The sequence below is a fragment of the Medicago truncatula genome, chromosome 3 (genome assembly GCF_003473485.1).
Source record: "Medicago truncatula cultivar Jemalong A17 chromosome 3, MtrunA17r5.0-ANR, whole genome shotgun sequence".
Lineage (NCBI taxonomy): Eukaryota > Viridiplantae > Streptophyta > Magnoliopsida > Fabales > Fabaceae > Medicago > Medicago truncatula.
In genome coordinates, this window is record NC_053044.1 from 44,908,125 (window position 1) to 44,932,394 (window position 24,270).

Sequence of the window (24,270 nt, forward strand, 5' to 3'; positions counted from 1 at the left end):
TTACCACATTTCCCTCTTCCCTATCTCTGTATTTTTTTCATTTTGTATGGTCACTATGCTAATAGCCAAATAAAAGAATTGCTATAATTTATTGACAATACAAATTTGTTTTGAGGAATGATATTTACACAATCAATTTTAGACAACTTTTGTGACAATCATTTTTTCTCTCTTTTTATCGGACAAAAACAATAGAGAGAGAAAGAAGAGAGAGAATAAAACATGTGAGTATGAGAGAGAGGGTTGTTTCAAAAGTTGTTTAAAAATGGTTGTACAAATATCATTTCTCTATTTTAAAAGAGACATTAGAAAACATTACAACCTTGTTATCTGAAAAGAGACGCAAACTAATCAGAAGGGTTTTGAAAATATAGAAATAAAAGTGTGAATTAAATAAGTCCAAATCTTTTTTATACACATCAAAATATTTATTAATTAAAAAAAAAAATTAGTAATGGAGAGAAAAAAATACGTAGATGATCCTTACTCACGAGTCACAAAAAAAGTGGATAGATGAAGGCAAGGAATATCTTGGAACAACACATTTGAAATTTTGATGATGCACTTCACTATTCAAAGAATTTTCTGCTCAATTGTAAACCCAAACACTATTGGAGGAGAATACGAAAAACCAACACAAAAAACCCACTCATTTTTCCCCCTAAAATCGGAAAGAAACAAATGCCTAGTCTAAAAGCTACATTCCACATAATATTTTCGTGGTGACTTATTTCTTTGATGAAAATAAACTTAATCTATATGAATAGAAGACACAGCTGATGTGATTTCATTGGTTCTTGGGTCAGCACTTTCTAATGAAACTCCACAAGGATCTTCTTTAACTAGCATGGCAAGAACATTAAGTGAACTCCATGTTTTCGTCACGTTGCTGTTCGAATCTCCCAAAGTAACAGCGAAGACTGCATCATATCCTCCTGCTCCTGGAACTCCAGCTAACAATACTCCTTCCAAGTTCATTGTAGCATCTAGAAGATGTGTTTGTGATTCTGGTTCAATCTGTATACATTGCAACTTATGAGATTGCTGAAATCATGAACGGTTTAAATGATCGATCAATCAGGAAAGTAAATGTGAGTTTCTAACACCAAAACTCTGACTACACTTCAATACATATTATAAAAGCTGAACACCGTGTAAGTATAGCATTTATGCTAATAGGCTCTATAAACACGATGTAGATGGTATCTGAACAGTAAAAACGGTCTTATGAATGAACCATGGCGTTCATAACTAACAAGTCAGAACAAAGCAAGTCTTTTTTTTAACTGAACCAGAGTTTTCTTTTTCTTTTATGGTTACTTTATCAAATGGCCTGATCAAAGGTACAAAAAGAAACTGTCCATACAGCAGGTTCATAGGTAGTCAATTGTCTCAGCCAAAATGAATAATCAAGCGCATTCTACGATGTCAGAAATCTTGATCAGTAACTTTTTTCCAGTTCTCTATTCATGTATTATGGCAACTTTATATCAAGTTCATTATAATGAAACCAAATCCAAGACCCCAACTGAAAAATGGAAACCCTCCTAATCACTCCTAACCACTATGGACTGGAACAATATCCAACTTTAGCTTGGCAATCATATTCTATGGCAAGATAAGATGTTGTACCTCATGTGCTGTTAATAAAGTAAAATCACTAAATTTCATCAAAATTAAAATATCATAAGGGCGACATGTATTCCATATAAATAAGTGCTCATCTACTGAGTTAACTTACCGGAACACCTGCAGCCTCACCCATTAGGCGCATATGATATCTGATCCCCACCATTGCCTCTTTGGAGCCGAGCAGTGCTTTAATAACTGCTTCCTTGTTAGAGTCAGAAGCTTGTTCTATCCACTGATTATGTAATTTGCATTTCAAAGATCAGCATGAAAGAAGAAAAGCCAGAAGAAACAACACAATATATGAACGATTGCTAAAACTTCTCAGCATGAAAGAGCAGTCTCAAGAAAATCATACCACACATCTATTTATGAAGTTCATAATTTGAAAATGAAAACTAAGGTTCCAATGGCTACTAAACTTTGTGTAAAACCAAGGTCACATCAAAAGTAATAGGAGATGTATGAGTCTAATAATTAAAGATATCATATTTCATGAAAAAAACAATAGAAACAAGTGAGGAAGTCTAATCCTCAACGCAAAAGAAAAGAAAATAATTGGGACAAAGTTTAAGTTGTTTCAGTCTAATGGTGAGAACTGTCAACCAATATACATTAGTTGCGTAAGAAGAATAAATTCTCTTATTTTCAAAACACAAATGATCTCAAGAAAATACCTTGTCTGATCTGAGGATGCTGCAGTTATCAATCACAGATTTATACGCATCCCATTGTTCTTTTGCTAATTTTCTTAACAAGTTCAGTTGTATTTCCAATGCTGAATTTGCCTCAGACAACCTTCTCCATGTTTCCAGAGATTTCTGAGGGTCAGACTTTTGCCATTTTTTGACAGAACCAACCATTGATGGTGTGGATGATCCACCAGTTCCAGGTTCTCCCAGTACCTAAACGTAGAAACATTTTAGTGCAGAGATCAAGATAGTTAGATTATATTAAAAAATCGAAGAAGCTTTGTGTCTGGTAGACTTGTAACTTGCACAATTAGGTTAGTTAACTTGATTTTAGGATAATTATTGCAAGAGAAGCAATTAAGATAGATCTGTCTCTTAGGTCAACAAAAATAATAACCAAAGCCTTTTTCCACTAAGTGGTATCAGCTACATAGATTATATGACACTATAATGTCCTAACATAAATTATTTCTAATAGGAACAAACCATTCAAATTCAAATCCTTTATGGTTTGGCATATAGTTTTCCTTGGGGAAGAAGGGAAGCAGAGCAGGGAATAAATGTTCTAGCAATAATTACAAGAGATGTTAACACATATAATAACATGAAATACGCAAAGTTTAAGCTGCTTACAAGAGTCATCAAAGGTGGTAAAGAGAACTCAGTCCTGTCATGGTCCCAATTTCCTTTTAGAATGTCACTGATTACTTCTGGCAAGGGTACTACCGTAGCTGCAACCTACAAAATTGTTGAAATCATCGATGTTTATGGAACATTTCTAAGAATCCCGAAAGGATGCATGGTCAATCAATGTAAGAGTAACAAACAGAAGAATCCTAACATGTTTTTTATCAATAGCAGGTAAACTAAAATAATGCGGCTAAAGCAACAATTAGTTACATATTTGTCCAGGGAATTTGAAGAATTCAAAGGTAATAGCTGTCAATAATCTCGAGATAGAAGCCAAATATAGGTCATATAAACAAGGGAGGATGCATAGTACCGGTTCTATATTGAATTTACAGATTCTATCGTGTGTGTGTGTGTGTGTGTGTTTATATGATGAACTTGAATTATGAGAATTGTAGTATTGTTGCATAGTACCTGAGTGGAAGAAATCACTTCGGGCGAAAATCGCACATAGCGGTGACTGCCATACACAGCTGAACTTACATCAAACCCACTACCCACTTTCCCTTGTGCAATACAGTGTGCAGTTTGTGCTATTTTATGAACCATATCAAGATCTGCAATATCCTTCCTCTCCTGACGATCTTTTGAAGAGGAAATCTTTACGACACCGAGGTAATGAAGTAAAGCAGCAACTACAGCGGTTGTCATTGCTGCAGATGAGCCCAAACCAGTTTTGGCAACTTCAGGCTTACAATTCCCTCCATTAGCATCATCAGTATTGAAAGAAATGGAGGCAAAAGGCGGAAGGGTGGCCAATGATTCTGATGTCAAAGGGAGTCCGTGTCTCTCAATCTGCACAAGTATTTATTAAGACAAATATCATGGTCTGATTTTTTAATTGCTATTTGAAATCTTCAAACCATCAAAATTAAGGGAGAATGGATGAGAAAAATGATGTACAAAAAGTATACAAACAAGAGCAATGCTAGCAACACTCTCTTTTGAACACTCTCTCTAATACTCACTCTCTTATTGGTTTAAATCATTGTGGGTCTACTCTTTGAAAATTGAACCCACACAAAGTGGTGGGACATACTTTGATTTCATCCAATAAAAGAGTGAGTACTAGAGATTGTGTTGAAAAGTGAGTGTTGCTAGTATTCCTCATACAAACAATAGCAAATTACCTCATTCCTATAAGAATAAAAATCATTGGAACCCAAAATTGTAATGTCAAGACCTGCACGATCAATCCATTTATGAAATTGGAAGTTTGAAGTTGTTGTTACACGTTCGTGAATTAATCAATTAAAAGGGCTGAGGAAATAGCAATTTTTACCTTGCAAAAGTAGTTTGTGCAACAAGTCCTTTTTATTCTGGTCAGCTGTTGCATAGGCGGCAGCCACGGAGTATTGCACAGCATATTCCACAAAAGGGTTCCTTGTTTCACTGAAATAACAAACCAATTACTGTAAGCCCCGCCTAAGTTCTGTTTTGACAACCATATTGATTGAGTGCTTATAGCAGAAGTGTGAAGTGTTTATCATATAAGTGCTTATGTATAACTTATTATAAAAATTGAAATAAAGTCAAACTGTTTTCATATTAGTTGTAAGCTGTTTTCATAAGCTATCCTGGAGAAGTTGTGGAAATAAGGTGAAAACAGCTTATAGACATATCATAAGTTGTTTCTATAAGGTCTCTCAAATACTCTCACAAGTACTTATGTGAGCATATAGACTCAAATAAGTCAATCCTAGCTGATAAAACTACTAACAGTGAGAAACTACAGAGAGCACGGTATGAAGAGTCCAATTATTAACAAACTTTCTATATGCCTTGCCAACAACAACAACAACCAAGCCTTATTGCACTAAGTGCGGTCAGCTACACCATAATGTTCTATCATATATTTATCCAACTCATTAATCTCTAGATCTTTCTTAATAGTTTAACTTATAGTTTTTCTATGTCTTGCTTTGCCTCTATTGTCAATCTGATCCGCTTTCCTTACTACAGAATCTACAAGTTTTCTCGCAACATGCTCAAACCACCTAAGCTTGCTAATAAAAGAGGTGTAAAATTAAAAATCCAGAACTGAATTTGAGATAAATGAGAAAACGTGCCTTGAGGAAACAGTTTGGATGGTAAGATTTTTGAGTGCTAATTTATAGAAGGCTTCTCTGGAGAGTTGAGGAGATGTTAATCTGACATCTGACCAAGCCTGAAGGAAAAGCATGGAAATTGAATTACATATATCAAACGAATCATGAAAATTATACACATGGAGGAGTACAGACCCAAGCCCAAGAATCAGGTTTAGTTTGAGGATAGATTGGTTTGACAATAGCATAAAAACGAGCATTAGTACTAAGAACAAGTCCAGCATTAGGTCTCTCTAAAACTAGGTAGCCACCGGTCATTAACACCTTCCCAGGAGCAGAAGCAACCACCCTGTTTGTTAATACAAAATTATAATAATAATTAAAATGAATGCAACAAACAGAGTAAGAGTAAGATGAATGAAAGCTTACACGGCCATTGATATTGTGATATTTCTTCAACTCAGATAACAGACAGAAACTGTAGTTGTTGTTGATGAACGGATAGGTGCTTGTTCTGTATATGTAGCATTTGGCTTCACAATTGTTCAGGAAAATACAGCTATTCAATCAATAGACACGCGTTGCACGTGGCCAATGCAACGAGGGAGTAGACTACTTGCCTTGTCTTTTTTAACTTGTTTGGGATCTTGGATACAGAGTTATTTATGTCAATCCGCTTTTGTTTTTCTACCAAATTACAATTCAGGACATAGCATAGTTTTTAAAACCGGCGGGGTGGTCTGGTTGTTGAACCGACCAAAACCATAATAAACCGTCGACCCGGGGGTTTCTTCAAACCGGCCGGTTCAATATTTGAACTCTGATTTTTTCTTCATCTTCAGATAATTGAAAGAAGAAGGAAAAATTAGACAGTTAAACATCGTTGAGACGGCTCCAATTCTTAAATCCATATCTTATTACTGTTGTTAATTAGAATTGGAGGGGGGAGAAAAGATGAAGCGCGGCTGATATTTTTTATTTTTAGAGTTGTTTCTTTTGCCCCTTTATACCAAAGAAAAGAAACCCTACATATAAAAATATCTCAACATTACCCTCCTTCATGTCATGATACAACCAATAATTTTTAAACTAATTAAGCACTCGTTAGGTTGTACGATTAGAAACCTCAAACGTGAGTTTAACATGGTAAACGTGAGTTTATTAAAAAATACAAGTGTTTGGGTAACCATTTTTCAAAGACTCTTGCTAGTCTCATCCTATATAAGTCTAGTTACACCTAAATTTATTTAAAATTTTACAATAATACCAAAATTGTCTTTTTCATGTAAATTACTAAAAACCCATCTTTTATGATCATTCTGAACCTTCACCCCCTTTCATCCAAAAATCACCATAAATGTGCAACCAAGATCTGAATCAACATCTTTGTCATTAATTTGTACTATATTCATAAAGATTAGTGAATTTTATGAATTTCATTTTCGATGAGTTTCTATTTGTTTATTGTTTGTTTTGGTATGAGATATGCGTCTGTTAACTGTAATTTCATTTTATATAGTGAGACGTTAGTGTAAATTCAGTTTACTTATGTACATGAGAGTATGTATATGAGAGGTTAGCGTAAATTAAGTTTACGTATGTATATGAGAGGTTAGTGTAAATTCAGTTTACGTATGTTCAATTTAGGTTAATGTAAATTCAGTTTACTTATGTGTATAAGTGGTTAGTGTAAATTTAGTTTACTTATGTATATGGTGTATGTAACGCCCTAGTTATTATTTTATTTTATTTTGAATTATGTGGAGTCTCAAATGTGATTTTATATGATTTTTGGTGATTTATGTGGTGTGTGCATTTTATTATATAGTTTATTATAATAATAATTAAAATAAGTGGAAATTAATATTATTTTAGAAATTAGGGAGTTAATTAGAATTTAATAAAAATTAAGGGAGTTTAATGTAATAGGGGGAGTTATAGTTTGGGGGAGTTAGGAAAAAGAATAGTCAGAAAGCAGTTTCACGTACAACAGACAAGTTTTGGGAAAAGGGAGAAGAAGAGCAAGAGCTAGAGAGGAAAGCCTAGAAATCGATCCTTGTTGTCTAACTTTCTGCAAAACTAAGGTAAGGGTGAGACTATCTCTCAATAATCATAATCTATAATTTCTGAAATTGACCTAATTGAATAGTTTTGGAAAATAGGATGAAAATTAGGGATTGATGATGATTCTGATGGAATGAGTAAAGATGATGTTAGTTTTCTTGAAATTTAATGTCAAGAATGAAATCTTAATCCATATGGTTGCTGTAATCCATGAATTGATTGAATTTTGGATGATTTGAATGAATTGATGAGATATTATGTGATGGTGGAATGATTCTATAATTGTTGTTGTTGATGGCTGAATTGTGTTTCTTTATAATGCCTAGTTGTATATAGGACCTGTAAACATCTGTTGGAAAACATTTCGGGTGATCAGGGGATTAAAATGGGGTTTTTGGAGTGAGAAGAGGTCTGAAACCGTAGGTTTTACACTGCCCAGATGAGTGGTCGCTTAAGCGAAGAATCCGTCGCTTAAGCGAGCATTCAAGCAAGCTGCCCAGAATGCGATTTTACCCGTTCGCTTAAGCGAACCGTGGGCGAACTGGTAAGCGAAAATTAAGTTTGGTTCTGCCAAGAATTCGCTTAAGCGAATGGTAAGCGACCCCGTGAGCGAAAAACCAATTTTTGATTCTGTCCAAAGTTCGCTCAAGCGAACCGTGAGCGACCCGTAAGCGAACTGAACCCAGAACCTACTGTAAGCTGGTCGCTTAAGCGAACTAGCCGTCGCTTAAGCGAAGTGAACCTTAGTCAGCCTTTTTCTGAACTGTTGCTTAGTGCATGAGGGGACTTCCTGAGCGTTCTTTAACTTCCTCTTTAACTTGTATAATCCTAGTATAGGTATCAGAATCCTACTAGAACAAGCTGGCAATCGAATTGATTGGTGTTAGTAAATGTTGGAGATAATTGAGTAGGAAGATTAAGTGAATATACAACTATTGAATGAAATTGATGTAAGCGCATAATTATAAATAATTGTGAATGTTCTGAATTGTTTGAGTTACGGAGTAGTAAGTCATATGAAACATATGCATTAGTTGAGTTGTATGTAGATATACACAGGTGGGATAGTTGCATAAACATCAAAGTGGGAGAGCTTCGGCTCTGGAACGCCTTGTCGTTCAAAGCGGTGGAACACTAGTTGTTCAAAGCGGTGTGGAGCGGTGAGGACTTAGGTCCTGCTGAGAATGCTTTAACCATTCGACAGCGGTGTGGGTCATGGCCCTGAATTATGGTACCACATGCATAATTGCATTTATTGAGGAGTATTAGATGGGGATGTCGTGTCATAACATGGGTTGCATTTTGTTGATTTGAATTCTATTATGGATGATTGTTGTTGATTATGAAATAACTATACTTATTGAATAATCTTTGATATTGTAAGGTGTTAGATTTTCAATTGATGTTTTTATATATTATTTTTATTGATTGAGAATCTCACCCCTTCTGCTTGGAAACGTTGCCCTTCCTATGGGTAACTTGCAGGTGATCCTGAGTAGTAGGTGGTGACTCAAAGTGTCTAGGGCTCTGATACGTGGGATGAGATTTTATTGTTTTCTTTCATTCTATGTATCAAATTTTGGTTAATGTTGTTGTAGCCCTATGGTTGATGAATTATTTTGGTTGAGGCTTTTTATGCCAAGATGTTTTTGGAAGTTTAAACGGTTAACGTTGTTGCTTAAATATAAATATTCCGCTGCAGATTAATGACATTATTGATGAAGGTTTATTGAATAGTTTTACATTTCTATTTAAGAGTTTTGAAAATGAAGTGTGACATGCCCAATTTGAATTTAATTACTCTGATGTGTGTTTATTTTATTAAATAAATTATATTTGGGAATGGGGTGTTACAGTGTAGGTTAATGTAAATTCAGTTTACATATGTATATAAGTGGTTAGTGAATTTAGTTTGCGTATGTATATGATTTAGATAAATGTAAATTCAGTTTACGTATATTCAATTTAGGTTAATGTAAATTCAGTTTACGTATGTTAAATTTAGATTAACGTAAATTAAGTTTACGTATGTTTATAAGAGGTTAGTGTGAATTTAGTTCACTTATGTTTAATCTAGGTTAATGTAAATTCAGTTTACTTATGCTCAATTTAGGTTAATGTAAATTCAGTTTACGTATGTATATAAGAGATTAGCGTGAATTCAATTTACGTACGTTCAATCTATGTTAATGTAAATTAAGCTTACGTATGTTCAATTTAGATTAGTGTAAATTAAGTTTATGAATTTACAACTTATGTGATTTCAAGAGACTCTGTGTACGCAAGTTTGAGAAAGAGCTATGTGTCAATTAGGTTTGGAAGTTTCAAAAACATGGTGTGAGTGTTTGGAAGGAGGAATACGTGAATTAGGTTTACGTTTCCAAGTTTCGGTGATTAAGCGATGGATGAAAGAATTTTAGATTAATTTGAAATTTTTATTTTAGTTAAAGGATATATTAGTCATTATGGGGTGTAACTTGTGTTTTTTGGGGTGTGAGTAGTATGTGTCTTTTTCAAATTGATTATAGCCTTTAAAATTGATTCACATGGAAGCTAGTACTTGTAGCTTCTGCGGTCACACCGGAAATTAATTCAACTTGATTAGTTATTTTAATAATAACTGCTCCCAATATCCATGTTTATCCTTATTTTCATTTCATTCAACCATCATCGAGTTTATAATTTTCCTGGCTGAGTTTTCTTTTTTTAGGAGTTTTCCTAGCTGAGTTAGCAGGTTATTATTTTATTTTTGTTGACGTTCAGATTAATTTTGTTGGTGAGCTGCAATTACCAATTTTATTTTACGGTGAGTTTCAATTTTTTTTCAATGTTGAGTTTCGAAACCCGTTTTTATCTTATTATGGATTTCTTGGAATACTTTTATTAGATCAACCTATTATATATATATATATATATATATATATATATATATATATATATATATATAGAGTCAGGATTCGTTGATACCAGGTGTCAACGGATTCGTTGACACCAAATCTCAACCGTTGGTTTATTTAATCCAAATGCCTTGAATTGTTTGTACAATTTAACTTGAGTAAACCTTTCCTCCTCCTCACCACATGATACTCGTTCGTTTTGCCGATACTTATGTTAACAAGATAAACTCTCCTCACCAATCTGATCTCAATTTCACCTGCACCTTCAAAGTCATACCCAATTGTGATTTTTCCATACTGAAAATAGGCCACCAATTCAATTAATTTTTAATTAAGGATTTTCGATTCATACCCAATTGTGATTTTTCTGTACTCTAAAAATTGGCCACCAAAATTAATTTAAAAATCAATTGATTTTATACATCCATACCACATGCAATGAATCTTGATATCTTGCTGTTTTTAATGATTTCAATTGCCATCAATTTCATAGTTTGACATAATACTTGCAAGGGTTGTAATCGATGAATTAATCATGGGATACAAAAATGTCGACAACAATGTTGTTGAGAATAAAACAAATTCCAGAAACAAAGAACATGTATGGTAGGTAACACAACAATGTTTGCAAATTAGGCTGATCGATTTCTTGAAGAAAAAAAAAAAGGCTAATTGATTGAAGAAAAAAAAAAGTGTGAATGAAACAACAAAAAGGTATAGAAGTATGCCTCGAAATCACAAATACTGAGAGAGAAAACCATGAAACAATTTAGGAAATGAAATTCTCAAAAAGATATACTACATGATATTTTAAATGAATAAATATAAGCCTTTGGATCAAAAGAAATCAACGATTAAGATTTGGTGTCAACAGATCCTGACTCATATATATATATATATATATATAATTCCTAAAAGAATCCGTAAAAAATTGTGAAAACAATTCTTTCTGTAAATAATTGAAATTAATAATACAAAATAAATTTAAATAATTATATAAAATAGAAATCAAATCTAATATTAATATATATGTATTGGTACCCTTTTTGGTAATTACACATTCAAAATCAATTTTATTCAAATTATCCAAACACCATGAATTGATAAGAATCACTTTTATGTTAAGGTATCCAAATCACTTTTATGTTAGGTGTGTGTTCACATGGGAAAGGTTAATCCTTTCCCACCATGAGAAAGTTGATTCAATGATTAGATTAAGTGAAGGAAATGATTAACCTTTCCCATGTGAAATGACACCTTTATGTTAAGGTATTCAAACATAAATCAATTTATCTTCAAATCACTTTTAACCAAAGTCAATTCAATCAAAATCAATTTTCGTCACCATAGAACCAAACACACACTAAATCATCTCTTTAAAAAAACTAACTAAATTGTTCTTGTCTAATTTTTTTAAGAGAATCCACTCTTCAATTTATTGTTTGTACCGTGTGTTGTACCAAAAAAAAGAAAGTACTTAATTCATATACATATTAATATATTATATTTGTCTTATGTTAATTTATTTTATGAGTAAAAATAGTTCAATTTATTCTATTATGATTTTTCATTTTATAGGTATCATGACACTTGAATATTTGCATAGACCGAATCATTTGATTCAATAAAAATAAACCATAGAACAAATTTGTCATAGAGGCCAATTCATACTACCGAGTCATTTGATTTAATACAGTTCAGTCATGCGGTTCGACCAATGACCCAATGGTTCGACGAATGATCCAGTACCTTGACCGAGTCGATATCCGGTCCGATTTTTAAAACTATGCAACATAGTGTTAACCTTTTTCTTTTATCTTTTTAAAAAATGCTAACTAATATCCCGCACACTAAAATATAGTATGAATATCTTACAACTTATGTATTTAAAGTTTTAAAATTGTAAAAAACGATATTTTTAATGCAAATATTTATTTCTTTAATAAAGTTAAATTAACTTATTCAAATTGACGGTGAAGAAAATTGAATTTGAAAAATCGAAAAGAACACACTTCAAGGTTTCAACCAACACTATAAGAGAAATGGTATTTATACAACAATTTTGTAGACATGGCAACATGGCGGGGACGGGTTTTAGCATACCGCGCCCCCGCTTCATTGTACCCATCCCGCCCCCAAACTCGTCGGGATAGAAAATTCACACCCAAACCTGCCCCCACCCACAAGCGAAGCTGCAGTAAAAATTTGTTTTTAATCTTTATAAATATATCAACTTTTCATTTTAGTCCCTCTCCTTCGACTTTAAGTCCTTATAAAATTTTCAATCACCATTTTTTGTCCCTATTTTTAACTGCAAAAATATAAAAATTTATATTATTTTTTTGTTCAAGTAAACTAGTGGCTAGAAATTCACTTTTATAAGGTGAATAAGTGGGGTATCCGGGATTCGAACCATGACCCTTGCATATTTTAGCAATGTCCATGTCAATTGAGTTATACTCACGGGACATAAAAAATCATTTTTAATTCATGTTTTGTTCAAAAATTCTAATTTTTTATTGAAAGAGTTTTATAATATTATAAATTTTTATGCAAAATTTTATTCAAAAATATGAATTCTACGTATGAAAAACTTTGTTCTATCAACTCCCTCTCTACTTTTTTTACTGTTCCCTTCTCTACTTGACTAGACTAGAGATACTAATTATTTCTCAAAATAAATGGAAAAAAAAATCTGTTATTATAATTATAGTTTTGGGTATGTAAATTAAACTTTTTATTTAATGCGAGAAATTAACAGATAGGTCTTTGTTCTACCAACGGAGGTTGAGTCTAACGTCCAAAGTTAATCTCTGATTGACGAACTAAGTATTGAATTTTGGTTGGAAGTGACATCTATATTTATGTTTGAAGCATCTTGAATCATATTATCTCTATTGAGAAAAATATGTGAAAATATATATTGATTTAAAAAATAAAATAAAAAAGAGGTCCTTGTTCTTCTCTTGTGCATGTAAGGTAATGCACCTTACTCTTATGATATGGAAACGAAATTGCATCTTAATTAATTTAGTAAATAATTTTCAAGAAAAATGTGTGTCAACCAACATGACCTACGTGAATGCACAAGTAAATGACAATTCTTTGAAAATTTACACTAATTTGGTGATTTCAAATCCAAATTACAGTATAAGTTAACTCAACAATTGGTTCATGTGTAAATTAAGTATTGCGGTCACTAGTCACTAGTCACTACCACCTCTCGCTTGTGATTGTAACCTTGGAGGAGAAGTTCTACAAATTGGGCACGACGCATTCAGTGGAAGCCATTCATCAATGCATTGTGCATGAAAGCAATGTTCACATTCTGGCATAGTTTTCACCGTCTCTTTAGGCATATATTCTGACAAGCATATTGGACATGTCTTACCATTAGGTTTTGGTAAATGTATGTCATCACCTATCACTATTTTTGGGTAGGATTCAATTGTTGGCTTATCAAGACCTGAAGTGTTGGTGTATTCATGATCAAGAAGAGACTCAAAATCTGCAACTGTCTCACGTGCCCAAATCCAACCATGGGTACCAATTCTGAACTTGCTACATATCCAACTTAATAGTGAAACGAAGCACAACAAAGCTGGCACCCCTGCACATATGGCTATGGCGTAACTTGCACCACGGGAAATCCCTGTCAATGTTTCAAATTTAATCGATCATTCTTTTACAATATTCAATATAACTATAATCGATTAATCATATGTCATCCAATTGCACCATCTAAGTTCTCAACCCATAGAGAGGAAAAATTGACAAAGAAAAATAAGTTTAGTACATACATAAAATAAAATGTTTATTTTTTACGGGAAGTTAAGTCATGACTTGTGACATCTAACGAAAAGATGTAAAAATTTAATAAAAGGTTGCTTGATGATTTAGAATTTTGTCTGAACATGTGACCCTCTTATTATAGAAAACACTCCTGAAGCACCAATTGTTTCTGTGTTTAATGTTCTTTCAACATAGTTATATTAACATATGTTTTGGGTAAACATCATTTCATATTTTCGGAATATTTACTACTATAAAGCGATTACCTTCAAAAAAAAAATTTTGACTGATAAAACTTCACATATATATGTATATAATCTTTGTCAAAAACATGAACATATATAATTATTTTAAAAATAAAATATAAGCATATATAATTATTAAGCTCAAATATTTTATTTAAAGCTCATAACAATTAGTCTATGAAATTATGTTTGTTAGATATTTATTTTTTATTTTGTGTTATTATTTTAGTTTTTGGAGTGACCGAGTCACCGGTTCAATCCGATTTAATTTGAATAAATACTTATACAAATTTAATTTAAACACCGAGTTATCTTACCGAATCATCCGGTTTAATCAGATTCAGTCATGCGGTTCAACAAGTGACCCGATGGTTCGACCATCGACTCAGTGACCCAGTACCTATGTCGAGTCGATGACCGAGCCGAGTTTTAAAACTATGCATAGACTACTACATATATAGAATAAAAATGACAAATGCCGACAATTTTTTTTTATTTTTTTTTATGAAAGACAAATGCTAAAAATTCAAAAAGGACAACATTGTAGTATTAAATTGTTGTTCTTGAAGAATTGGTCTGCGATTCACGGTTTTTGTGGACCAATATGACTAAAAAATTCATCATGACTCATCTCCCACAAGAGTATTTTAATTATATATTTGTATCTATGCTTTTTTTGCCAAAAATTAAAAAATCTTCTAAAAAAAGTTTCGTTGTTTTCTCTAGCTGTTCGAAACTTTAAATTTAATATATTTAAGTTTACAAATATAATATAATATCTAATTAAGTCATGGGAAAAAATGTAATATAATATTTAAGTTTCACCAAAGTTACTAATACTCTTCCCTTAAAAAAAAGTTGCTTATACTCTCCGTCTCCAATAGTCTCCCTACTCTAACCTAAACAATAAGGATTATTTCTCCTTAAGATAGCTAATTGATTAACCTAAGGAATAATATGATTAAAATGGTAAGGAAAAATTACAACGAAATTTCGAACATAATTGAAGGCAGGGAGAGAAAAAAATATAAAGAGGGTGCATGGTTGAATAAAGAGGTATAAATGTAAACGATAAACGAGAGAAATCAAAATAAAAATTGATCCACCAACAATGAATTGGTCTAAATGGTCAAAAGTTTGATCATTAGCCTTTTGCATATGGAAAAAAAATCGGTTGAAAGGAGATAATTTACTTTGCGTGCTCTACATATTCATCGAGGGAGATAGTTTAAGTTTAGTAATATATTACCTTGTCGTGAAGGAACATTGTAACAAGCAATTTCAAAAGTAGAGTTATTTTTGAAGCCACAACGTCCACCATGAGACTCACATCTTCCACATGGCGGTGAATTCCACGACAACCGGAGATCATCATTTAGTTCAGACGACAACACTTGATCAAAAAACGGCGATTGAACCGGCACGTTAACGGTATCAACCAAATCACAGACAGACGACAAGTGCACAAACACAGTAAGTGAAGGTGTTGCAAAAACGTTGTACTTGGAGTAATCACTAAGACAAGCTATTGGTTTGTACCTAGAGGTAAGGTATTCCAAGTTGTATGAACAGTTAAAAAAGGTAAATTGTTGATAGTAAACGGCATCAAAAGGAGAGGTAGAGAGGTTGAGTGAGAGAAGTTGTTTTGGGAGACAGTTATTGGGATCATTCACAAAAAGTTCTTGTTTGGCATAGTTTATTTTTTGGATACTAAGATTTTCCATATAAGGTAGATTAAGGAGTGTTTGATTTTTTTCACTTTCATTGCATAATACTTTGAACCCAGGGTATCCACATGTATTTGTTTGTTTTTCTTCTATATGGAACGGGAATCGGATTAGTGGTTCATTCATGTGGCAAACAGTGTCTAAGCATGTTTCTATGGTTGCTAGTGACATTACTTGTGTTTGATTAAGGTTGAAGAGGAAAAGGAAACAAATTAGGATGAGTTTGGGATTGGGAGTCTTCATGTTTGTCAACGGATTTTGGGTTTGTCTAAATTATTGGTATTTGGTATTGTCACCAATAGTGACATTAATCTTGCCAAATATGGTGGTGGGGCGGTGGTGGACTACGTCACATTGCATACTATAATGTATAGGACTATTGTCATCAATATCAATAGTGTACATTTGTTAAGGAATCATACTATACTTGTGTATTCGATCTTTTATAAGCGTAATTTCTTCTTTTTTCTGAAGTATACTTTCAAATTGATAAAGTAATGATATTCAATATGTATCTTGCACCGATGCTATTCTCATCAATAAATTTTTCATGTCATTTGTTAAGGAATCATAATCAAATATTGAGTTTAATTATGTAAAAGAAAAGGTTTTTTCTAGATTACCTTTGAAGAATGGTGGGTAATTTACCCACCAACCAATGAAAATGAGCAATTTGTTGGTGGAGTCAAGATAGTTCATGGATACCACTTAAAAATGTGCTTATGTGGCTAATGTGTATTGGTTGAGGTAAATTACCCAGCATTCTTCCATGGGTACTCTAGTTGTCACCAAAAGAAAAACTTTTTTTCCAATATAAAACAAGTGTAAAAAAAAAAAGCTTTTTTATTTCCTTAACATCAATATAAAACAAGTGTAAAAAACAAATTCTTTTCTTTTAATATAAAATTTAGTTTTTTTATCCAGAAGTCCTAGCTCAACTGGCAAAATGCCGAAATTGTTAGGTCGGATGCCATGACCGGGGTTCGAACCCCAGTACCTCCACTTGTGTGTGTGTGAGTTTATAATGGCTTTGCCATTTCGTCTATCTACCAAAAAAAAAAAAAAAATTTAGTTTTTTTTTATTTCCTTAACAAATTCCCTACGTACACCATAATATTAATATTCAATTTTTAAGGGCATATTATAACATTGGTTTAAATATGATTTTACTCTTCGCAATTAGAGTTTTTTGGTTTTTTTTTTTTTTTTTTTAATTCAATCTTTGAACTATTATTTTTAATTATTGATGTCATACGATGGTTCTATAAGCTCACGCCATTTGTCTCAATAACCTAACGTCATAGACCAAAAACAACATTTTTAAAATTTACAACGTCTAATCCAAACAGAAAAACTTACAAAAATTAAAACAAAAAACACTATAATTGGATAAACTAAAATCATATTTAAATTTAGACCTATAATATTTATATATCTTGCACTTTTTATACGTAGAAAAAAAATACTCATGCTTCCTCGTTTTCTTCTAATTATAACCAACAAATTCCAACTTATGTAAAACATTTCAGAGTTTGACTTCAAGAATTAGATTCAAAGCAGATCGTTTTTTTTGTTAGGCTATTGATATTGATTCGTCAATCGATTTCTCATCACCTCTGCTATGTAAAGAGGAACGGCATGCCCTTATTTTACTTTATTTTATTTGGTTTAAGCCCCTAAATTTGTTGAAGATTTCTCGATCTGCCCTTAAAAATACGACATATTATCGGAAGCACGCTTTTGAATTTTTTTAGTGTCGCGAACCTTCTAATAGTATATTTTAACAAATTTGAACATGGATGGAGAAAGATTGAGAGATCATCGAATTGATTTTGTTATATCGCACCTTATTAGAGTTGTAATATGCACCCTAGTCTCTTTTAGATTAACTAGGAGGCAGCTATAATTTATTATAAAGAAAGATGAAAAATACAATGTTAGAGGATCAAACCAAAACGCAATAAATAAGACAACAAGGTAAAATGGAAGACCTTCACATTATTGGTGAAGCAGGTTAAAACAACAACCTCAAATTCTTCTTGTAAGAAGAATACACAAAGCATCACATGGATAAACTCGAAGGCCTTGCATGATTTTATCTCGATCATACACATGCTCACATTAGTCATATGATTGGATTTATAATTTTAGTCAAATCGATTCTATATAACATTCAATCTAAGGACATTGATCTTATTCTACCATTAATTTTATCCTCCTTTCCTTTTTTACAATCTTGTGTTGTTTCTTCTCTACTAGTATATCTATAGGAAGGCGACCAAACTTGATTCATAGACTGTCATTTTAAGATTGATTGAGTATAAATCATTGATGTGATCTTGCACTCTTATAACTTACCTATTATGATTTTTTATATTGCTCGCTTTTGTGATGTCCAAAACAAATCTTTGACGACTGTAATTTTTTTATTAAATATGGAGAAAAAAATGTATACGAATATATGACAATTAAATAAAATTGTCATAGAGGCATGCAAGAAACTTTATCTATTCATCAGAAATATATAGATTCAAAATCATCAACCAATCACAAAAATAAATTTTACATAAATATAACTACTAACTTTAAAAAGGCCGGCTTTCAAAAAAAAAAAACTTTCAAATGCCTTGTTTTATAATTTGTCTTGGGCTTCAATATGGATTGGGCCGTACCCGACAATAACTTGCTCAAAACTTAACCTAATGTGAAAACCTCGTCATTTGAACTCCTTATAAATTTGCCTTTAGTTTCACTTTTGCAATACGAGCAGCGGCGCTTGCATTCATGCTCTTTGTTTCATTCATAGATTTGCTCACACATATTACTCATGATTGAATTAGTTTTGATATGTAAGGGACACACATCCTTTGAGATTTTATTTTGGTCAAATCAAATATGTTCAATCAAACACATTCATCTTATTCTGTCATTGATTATATTTTTATTTATTCTTTGCTTCTTTTATATTGTCTAATCTTGTGTTGTTTCCTCACTACTAGATCTATAAAGAGGCAACGAAGCTTGATTCATGGACTATCGTTTCAGGATTGGTCGAGTGGAAATCATTGGTGTGGTCTTGCACTATGATGACCTACCTGTTATGATTTGTTTTAGTGTCCACTTTTATGATCTCCAAAATAAATCTTCGGTGGGTGTGATTTCTTTGATCAAACATGATAAAATGGTATGCATGAAAGAAAACATGATTTTGTCTTAAATTTTAATGATTATAAATTAGTATATAGTATCTTTGATTTGTTGTAGTTCGTTTTGAATTGGGTGGTTTTGTTTCGTGAAGTAGTGTCTGTCTTTTTTTATTTGAGTTACCTTTAACATATCTTGATGGCATGATTTAGTTGGTTGATGAAGTTTTTGTGTATTTTATCTATTTGACATTTTTTTAAAATAGAGTCTCGTCTGTTTGTTAATTACTTTAATCATATATTTATGTGTGGCTTGGCCTGAGGGTCTCCCCTGTGGGTCTGTGTTGTTTACACTTTTGTTGAATTCGTCAATGGTATATGATGTGTTATATGTATACGAATTTATGACAATTTTAAACTAATGATGCACAATTATTAAATTAAAATCATTTTTGCTAAAATGAATTACGAATGTAATTTATTATAACGTTTGGAGGTTAAAAAATAGCATTTCGAGTCTTTGAAAATAACATCAGGGACAGTTATTGTTGTTAATGTCATCCTCGAGTTGATGGTTTTAATGCAATCCTTGTGTCATGTATTGTTTTTTCACAAGCAATGAAATTTTGGTATGATTAAGCAACCACTTGTTACACCGTTAATAATAGATCAAATATATGTAGATGCATAAATTCTATAAAAATATCACTGTTTTCAATGCACTCTCTTGTTTTTTTTACTCACTTTTGCTGTAATAAGGTGTGATTCATGTATGTGGTGAACAAACTATAAAGATTATTGATTCATTTCAACAAACTTTCACCTTTTTTTCTTTCTATGTTTTACGGGTTTACTGATTCCCTTTTTTATTTCTTTAATTTTGAGAGTCTTGCTGCTATCTCGCAAGTCTTGTTAGACATCACTCAAGAAATGTCGGTTATTGGGTTAATGTCTGATGAGATTATGGAAAACATCTTATGTAACCTTCCAATAAAAGAAGCTTTTGAGGCAAGTGTACTACCTAAGAGATAGGTAAATCAATGGATGGGTATCAACAAAATTCTTTTGGAATCAATGAAGCAACACACGAGAAGAGGAAACAAGAACATATCAATGTTATTCTCTTGTTGGAGCTGATTTAATCTTTACAAACTAATACTTCTTTTGGAGCTGCTTTTGTTGATGCACTTGTTGGAACTATTGTTATTTTTTTGGGAATTGTTGTTAATGATATTGAGAGTGGCCTCTATCGAAATGATAATCTTGGATTAGGTTCTAAAGAATTTGTTAGCATGTAATCGAGGTTTCACAAAAGAGTAAAATCGATGTTGATTACTTTTGTATGATCTCATATACATTACAGGACAAAATTTTATATTCTTTGCAGTGGTGTTGTTAATTAGTACACACGATATTGATAATTAATTGATTTGATATTAATGATTGATTTATGACTTTGAATTTATTTTTGTTGAATAAATAAAGTTTATCGTACACCTCTGGTTAATCAATAATAATTATTTTTATACCGATGAATCTAGGCATCAATCAATTTATAATGAGCTCATGTTTAACAAGAATCAATTGTATATACACTAAGTTGGAGAGAGAGTTAGGGAGGAAAAAAAATGTACAATGAACGAAATTAAACGGTGAATTGTCAATGTCACGGATGAATCGTGACAAGAGCAAAAAATAGTCTATAATATTTTCACAAGATTTCCTTTAAACATGGTCAATTTCTATGTAGCTTGATTGCTGTTTTTTTTACTCGAATAGTTCCATTGCGGTTTTATCCCAATTCAAGTGGTTTAAAGTAGCTGAATCGTGATTAGATCTCTCTTTTGCACGACGTTATACTTATTGCAAATGTTATTAAATTTTTTTCCTTTGTTATTGCTGAAGATTCTTATGATTTTATATATGAGAAATGATTCTTAGTGCGAAACGAGAAACTAGCGAAAACAAATCCATTACGTGGCAGTTAATTTTATACCCCCATACTGGCTTTATTCCATCCAATCCAGAATTATATAATTCTCCCACCGTACACGTAGAGTTTCGTTGTTTTTCGTGCGTAAAGCTTCGCACTATATAGCATAGCTGTTTATATATTGTTAGACTTGTCAAGCTCCAAACTATCCATTAAGTAACAAGATCATAAAATGCGTACCTGTAAAGGCTAATATAAAGGAAACTTAGCAATACTTTAGGGGTCTATCAATGGAATACTTGAAATAAAGAAAGAAAAGCTAATCCATCGTACACAAACTCTAATTATTATTCGAAATCACAATGTTTATGATATGAAGATGAAGATGTATCTCATAAACTTTAGAGTTTGACAAAGATAAAAGCTCGTTACAAATTCATATTGACTAAAATTAGGACACAATCCTAGTTTTGTATGGCGTAGCATTTTTAGTGCGAAAATGGTGGTTAGGCATGGTACGAGGTGGATAATTGGCAGCGGCTATGACATTTCAATGATCAATGAACCTTGGATAGGAATGGGACTGCGTGTTCCCCCTGCAGCCCCGGATGATTTATCTTATCAAGGTTATTCGGTAGGACATTTGATTCATCAAGATGTGAAGACTTGGAATGAACCACTTGTCATATGTATTTTTGAGGCAGGAACAGCTCAGCAAATTCTGAATACGCCTTTGTTTCTGCAAGTGAATGAGGATAAGCTTGTTTGGAAACCGGAGAAAAATGGACAATATTCGGTTAGGAGTGCTTACCGAGTTTGTGTGGAAGAGATCGCAGATATGTCGCATTTGCACACAAACGGTTTTTGGGGTGGAATTTGGAAATTAAAAGTTCCACCTAAGGTTAAGAATATGTTGTGGCGAGTGTGTAGAGAATGTTTACCTACTCGCGTGCGTTTGAACTTGTAGTCTAGAGGAGTTAAATGTCCATCGTCGTGTGTATTTTGTAACAACCCTCATGAGGACTGTTATCATATGTTTTTCCACTGTTGTACAGCAGTTGGGATTTGGAGAAGTACAGGTTTATGGCAGGTGATAGAACCGCTTCTGCATAGGTTTGATGATGCACCGGACATTATTTTTTATCTGTTGGAACATGGTTCAGCGGTGCAATCTGAGCTACTAATCACAATTATGTGGAGCATTTGAAAGAGTAGGAATAATAAGTTATGGAGCAAGTAACAGAGTCGAATGGAAGTATAATTGAGAGAGCAAAACATCTCCTTGAGGATTGGAGAAATGCAAACAAGAAGCAGCAAGTGCAGGCATCTCAGCAAGGAAATACAACTGTTGTCATGCTGCCAAATACACCACAGGTCACGGTAGGAAGTAATGAAGAGACTAGGTGGAAAAAACCAATGCGTGGGCGGCTGAAATGTAACGTGGTCGCTTCGTTCTCATCTTCCACTAATAAAGTGGGTGTAGGTATGTGTATAAGGGACGAAGATGGATGCTTTGTTCGTGCAAAAACAATGTGGCACACACCGTTATGTTCAGTTGATATTGGAGAAGCATTGGGGCTGCATCACACTATCCGTTGGGTTCATGAGCTACAACTCCAAAATGTGAATTTTGAGGTTGATTCGAAGCGTGTAGCGGACTATTTTAACCGAGGCAATGGTGATATCACAAAATTTGAGGTCATTATGGATAGTAATAGGCACTATTGTTCTCTTTATTTACCAAACTCTCATGTTGAGTTTTACAGGAGGCAAGCGAATGGAGTTGCCCATGAATTAGCAAAGGCATCCCTTTCCGAATCTAGCTTCCGTATTTTTTATTATATTCTAACATGTATTAACGATTTGATATCTAAAGAAATGCTATAAGCATATTTCCTTAAAAAAAAATCATATTGACTAAGTGATAAAAAATAAAATAAAAATACACGAGATGCTCTATACAAAGATATTGGTGTATCAATGAATAAATATTTCCTAAAAAAATTCTACGTGTCTCTCAAGGAAAAAGAAACTAGCTAGCTAACTAGTATTAATTGAAATGATGTTTTTGCTTTAAATATAAATAGAATAGAAAGGTATTATCCAACAATGATTGGACCTAGTAAAACATGCTAGACTCCGGCCAAGATTTGAACCCTATCGGGAAAGATTCCAATTTTTAAAGCTAACAACAACAAAAGGTTATGGTTTTAGACCTGCACCAATGCATGTAATACCACAATTGAATTTAGATTTTTTCTTTGAGATGTTTCTTTGTTAAGACAGTCCATGGATGAGATAAAGGATTCGTTTATTTTCTTTCTAATGTCGGGTAGGTATGTTGAGCTCCTTTGAGTTATCAAACTCGTTGTGAGTTTAGACACGAACATCTCAACAAACTGCTTCCATGATCTGACAGTTTTATTTGAAAGGTGGGAGAACCATAAAAGGGCATGTCTCTTTAGACTATATGGAAAAAATGCACTTAAGAATGTCAGATGCTCGTTGAAGTTTCATCATAGCGTTGAAGGAGGTGAACTATTCATTTGAACCCATCTTTTAGTTACACTCTTCCATAGTCGAAAGTCAAAATCGTCTTGGTATCCATTTTTTGTTGATTTTTTTTTTTGTGTGTGAACAGAAGATACTTCACGTCTTCCTATGTGCTCTTTAGCCTTGGACCACCTCGACGAGATGCCTCGCTTCTAGAATTTGAGTATGCAACATTGTTATAATCGTCGTTTTCTAAGGGTGAGTGATTTTGCTGTTTTTTGTTCTTTTTGATTAACACTGTTTTCTTTTTAAGCTTCTTGAATTGGACCTTCATCTCTTCCACAATGTTTTATGTCGTTTGTCCATTACAATCACGCCACGAAGATGATGACGTGTAACAGTGTATAGACTTTTTTGTTTCGCATATCTTTGATGGCAAAGAACGTTGATGAAGAAAACTCACGCCTCTAATGGCTTGCCCCAAAAGTGGTGAATTTGGGCGTTTGAATTTGCCATTTTGAATGTTGGAATCACAATTTTGTTGGCTCTAAGTTCAACTTTTAGTGACGATCATGCTAATCGTATTTCGATGTCTAGGCAAATTTTATTGAGACCCTACAATGGACGCTAATGTTCTTGTCGAAGACACGAGATGTATCGCCAGAGGTAGTGATGTAGTCTTCATATTACTAAATGTGATATCCATGTCCTTGGTCGTACGCTCTTTCTCCAAACGAGGATGGTGCACTTGCGAACACCATTTGATGCCAAATAAGATAAAGTGTGTGTAAATAGATATAATACGAGTTGAGTAATGTGTGATCATACTAGTGGGGAGGAGGGAACCCCTATTTTATAGAGTGGTTGGACCCGTGTACGCTTCATGTTGTTGATGTTTGCAACGCCTCTGATTGGTG

General features: G+C 33.0%; 3 protein-coding genes and 1 long non-coding RNA gene across 4 annotated transcripts; 2 read left to right on the plus strand and 2 right to left on the minus strand.

Moving 5' to 3' along the window:
- Nucleotides 1–494: 494 nt before the first annotated feature.
- On the minus strand, nt 495–5,729 carry LOC11425190 (phosphomevalonate kinase, peroxisomal). The gene is made up of 10 exons (XM_003602172.4): nt 5,489–5,729; nt 5,255–5,408; nt 5,081–5,178; nt 4,294–4,403; nt 4,142–4,194; nt 3,426–3,806; nt 2,955–3,059; nt 2,307–2,534; nt 1,742–1,864; nt 495–1,017 (listed from the first exon to the last, which is right to left on the minus strand). Exons 1-10 carry the CDS (start codon nt 5,494–5,496, stop codon nt 751–753), a joined length of 1,527 nt encoding a protein of 508 aa, XP_003602220.1. The 5' UTR covers nt 5,497–5,729; the 3' UTR covers nt 495–750.
- Nucleotides 5,730–13,111: 7,382 nt separating this feature from the next.
- LOC11421651 (putative RING-H2 finger protein ATL21B) lies at nt 13,112–16,391 on the minus strand. The gene is made up of 2 exons (XM_003602173.4): nt 15,307–16,391; nt 13,112–13,672 (listed from the first exon to the last, which is right to left on the minus strand). The coding sequence occupies exons 1-2, from the start codon at nt 16,025–16,027 to the stop codon at nt 13,227–13,229; spliced, it is 1,167 nt and encodes a 388-aa protein (XP_003602221.1). The 5' UTR covers nt 16,028–16,391; the 3' UTR covers nt 13,112–13,226.
- Nucleotides 16,392–18,515: 2,124 nt separating this feature from the next.
- Nucleotides 18,516–20,331, plus strand: LOC112419814 (uncharacterized). Its single transcript, XR_003009874.2, has 3 exons — nt 18,516–18,633; nt 18,784–18,968; nt 19,813–20,331. It is a non-coding gene; the product is annotated as an uncharacterized lncRNA (long non-coding RNA).
- Nucleotides 20,332–22,087: 1,756 nt separating this feature from the next.
- LOC112420250 (uncharacterized) lies at nt 22,088–23,569 on the plus strand. The gene is made up of 2 exons (XM_024779003.2): nt 22,088–22,688; nt 23,502–23,569. The coding sequence occupies exons 1-2, from the start codon at nt 22,088–22,090 to the stop codon at nt 23,567–23,569; spliced, it is 669 nt and encodes a 222-aa protein (XP_024634771.2).
- The last annotated feature ends 701 nt before the right edge of the window (nt 23,570–24,270 follow it).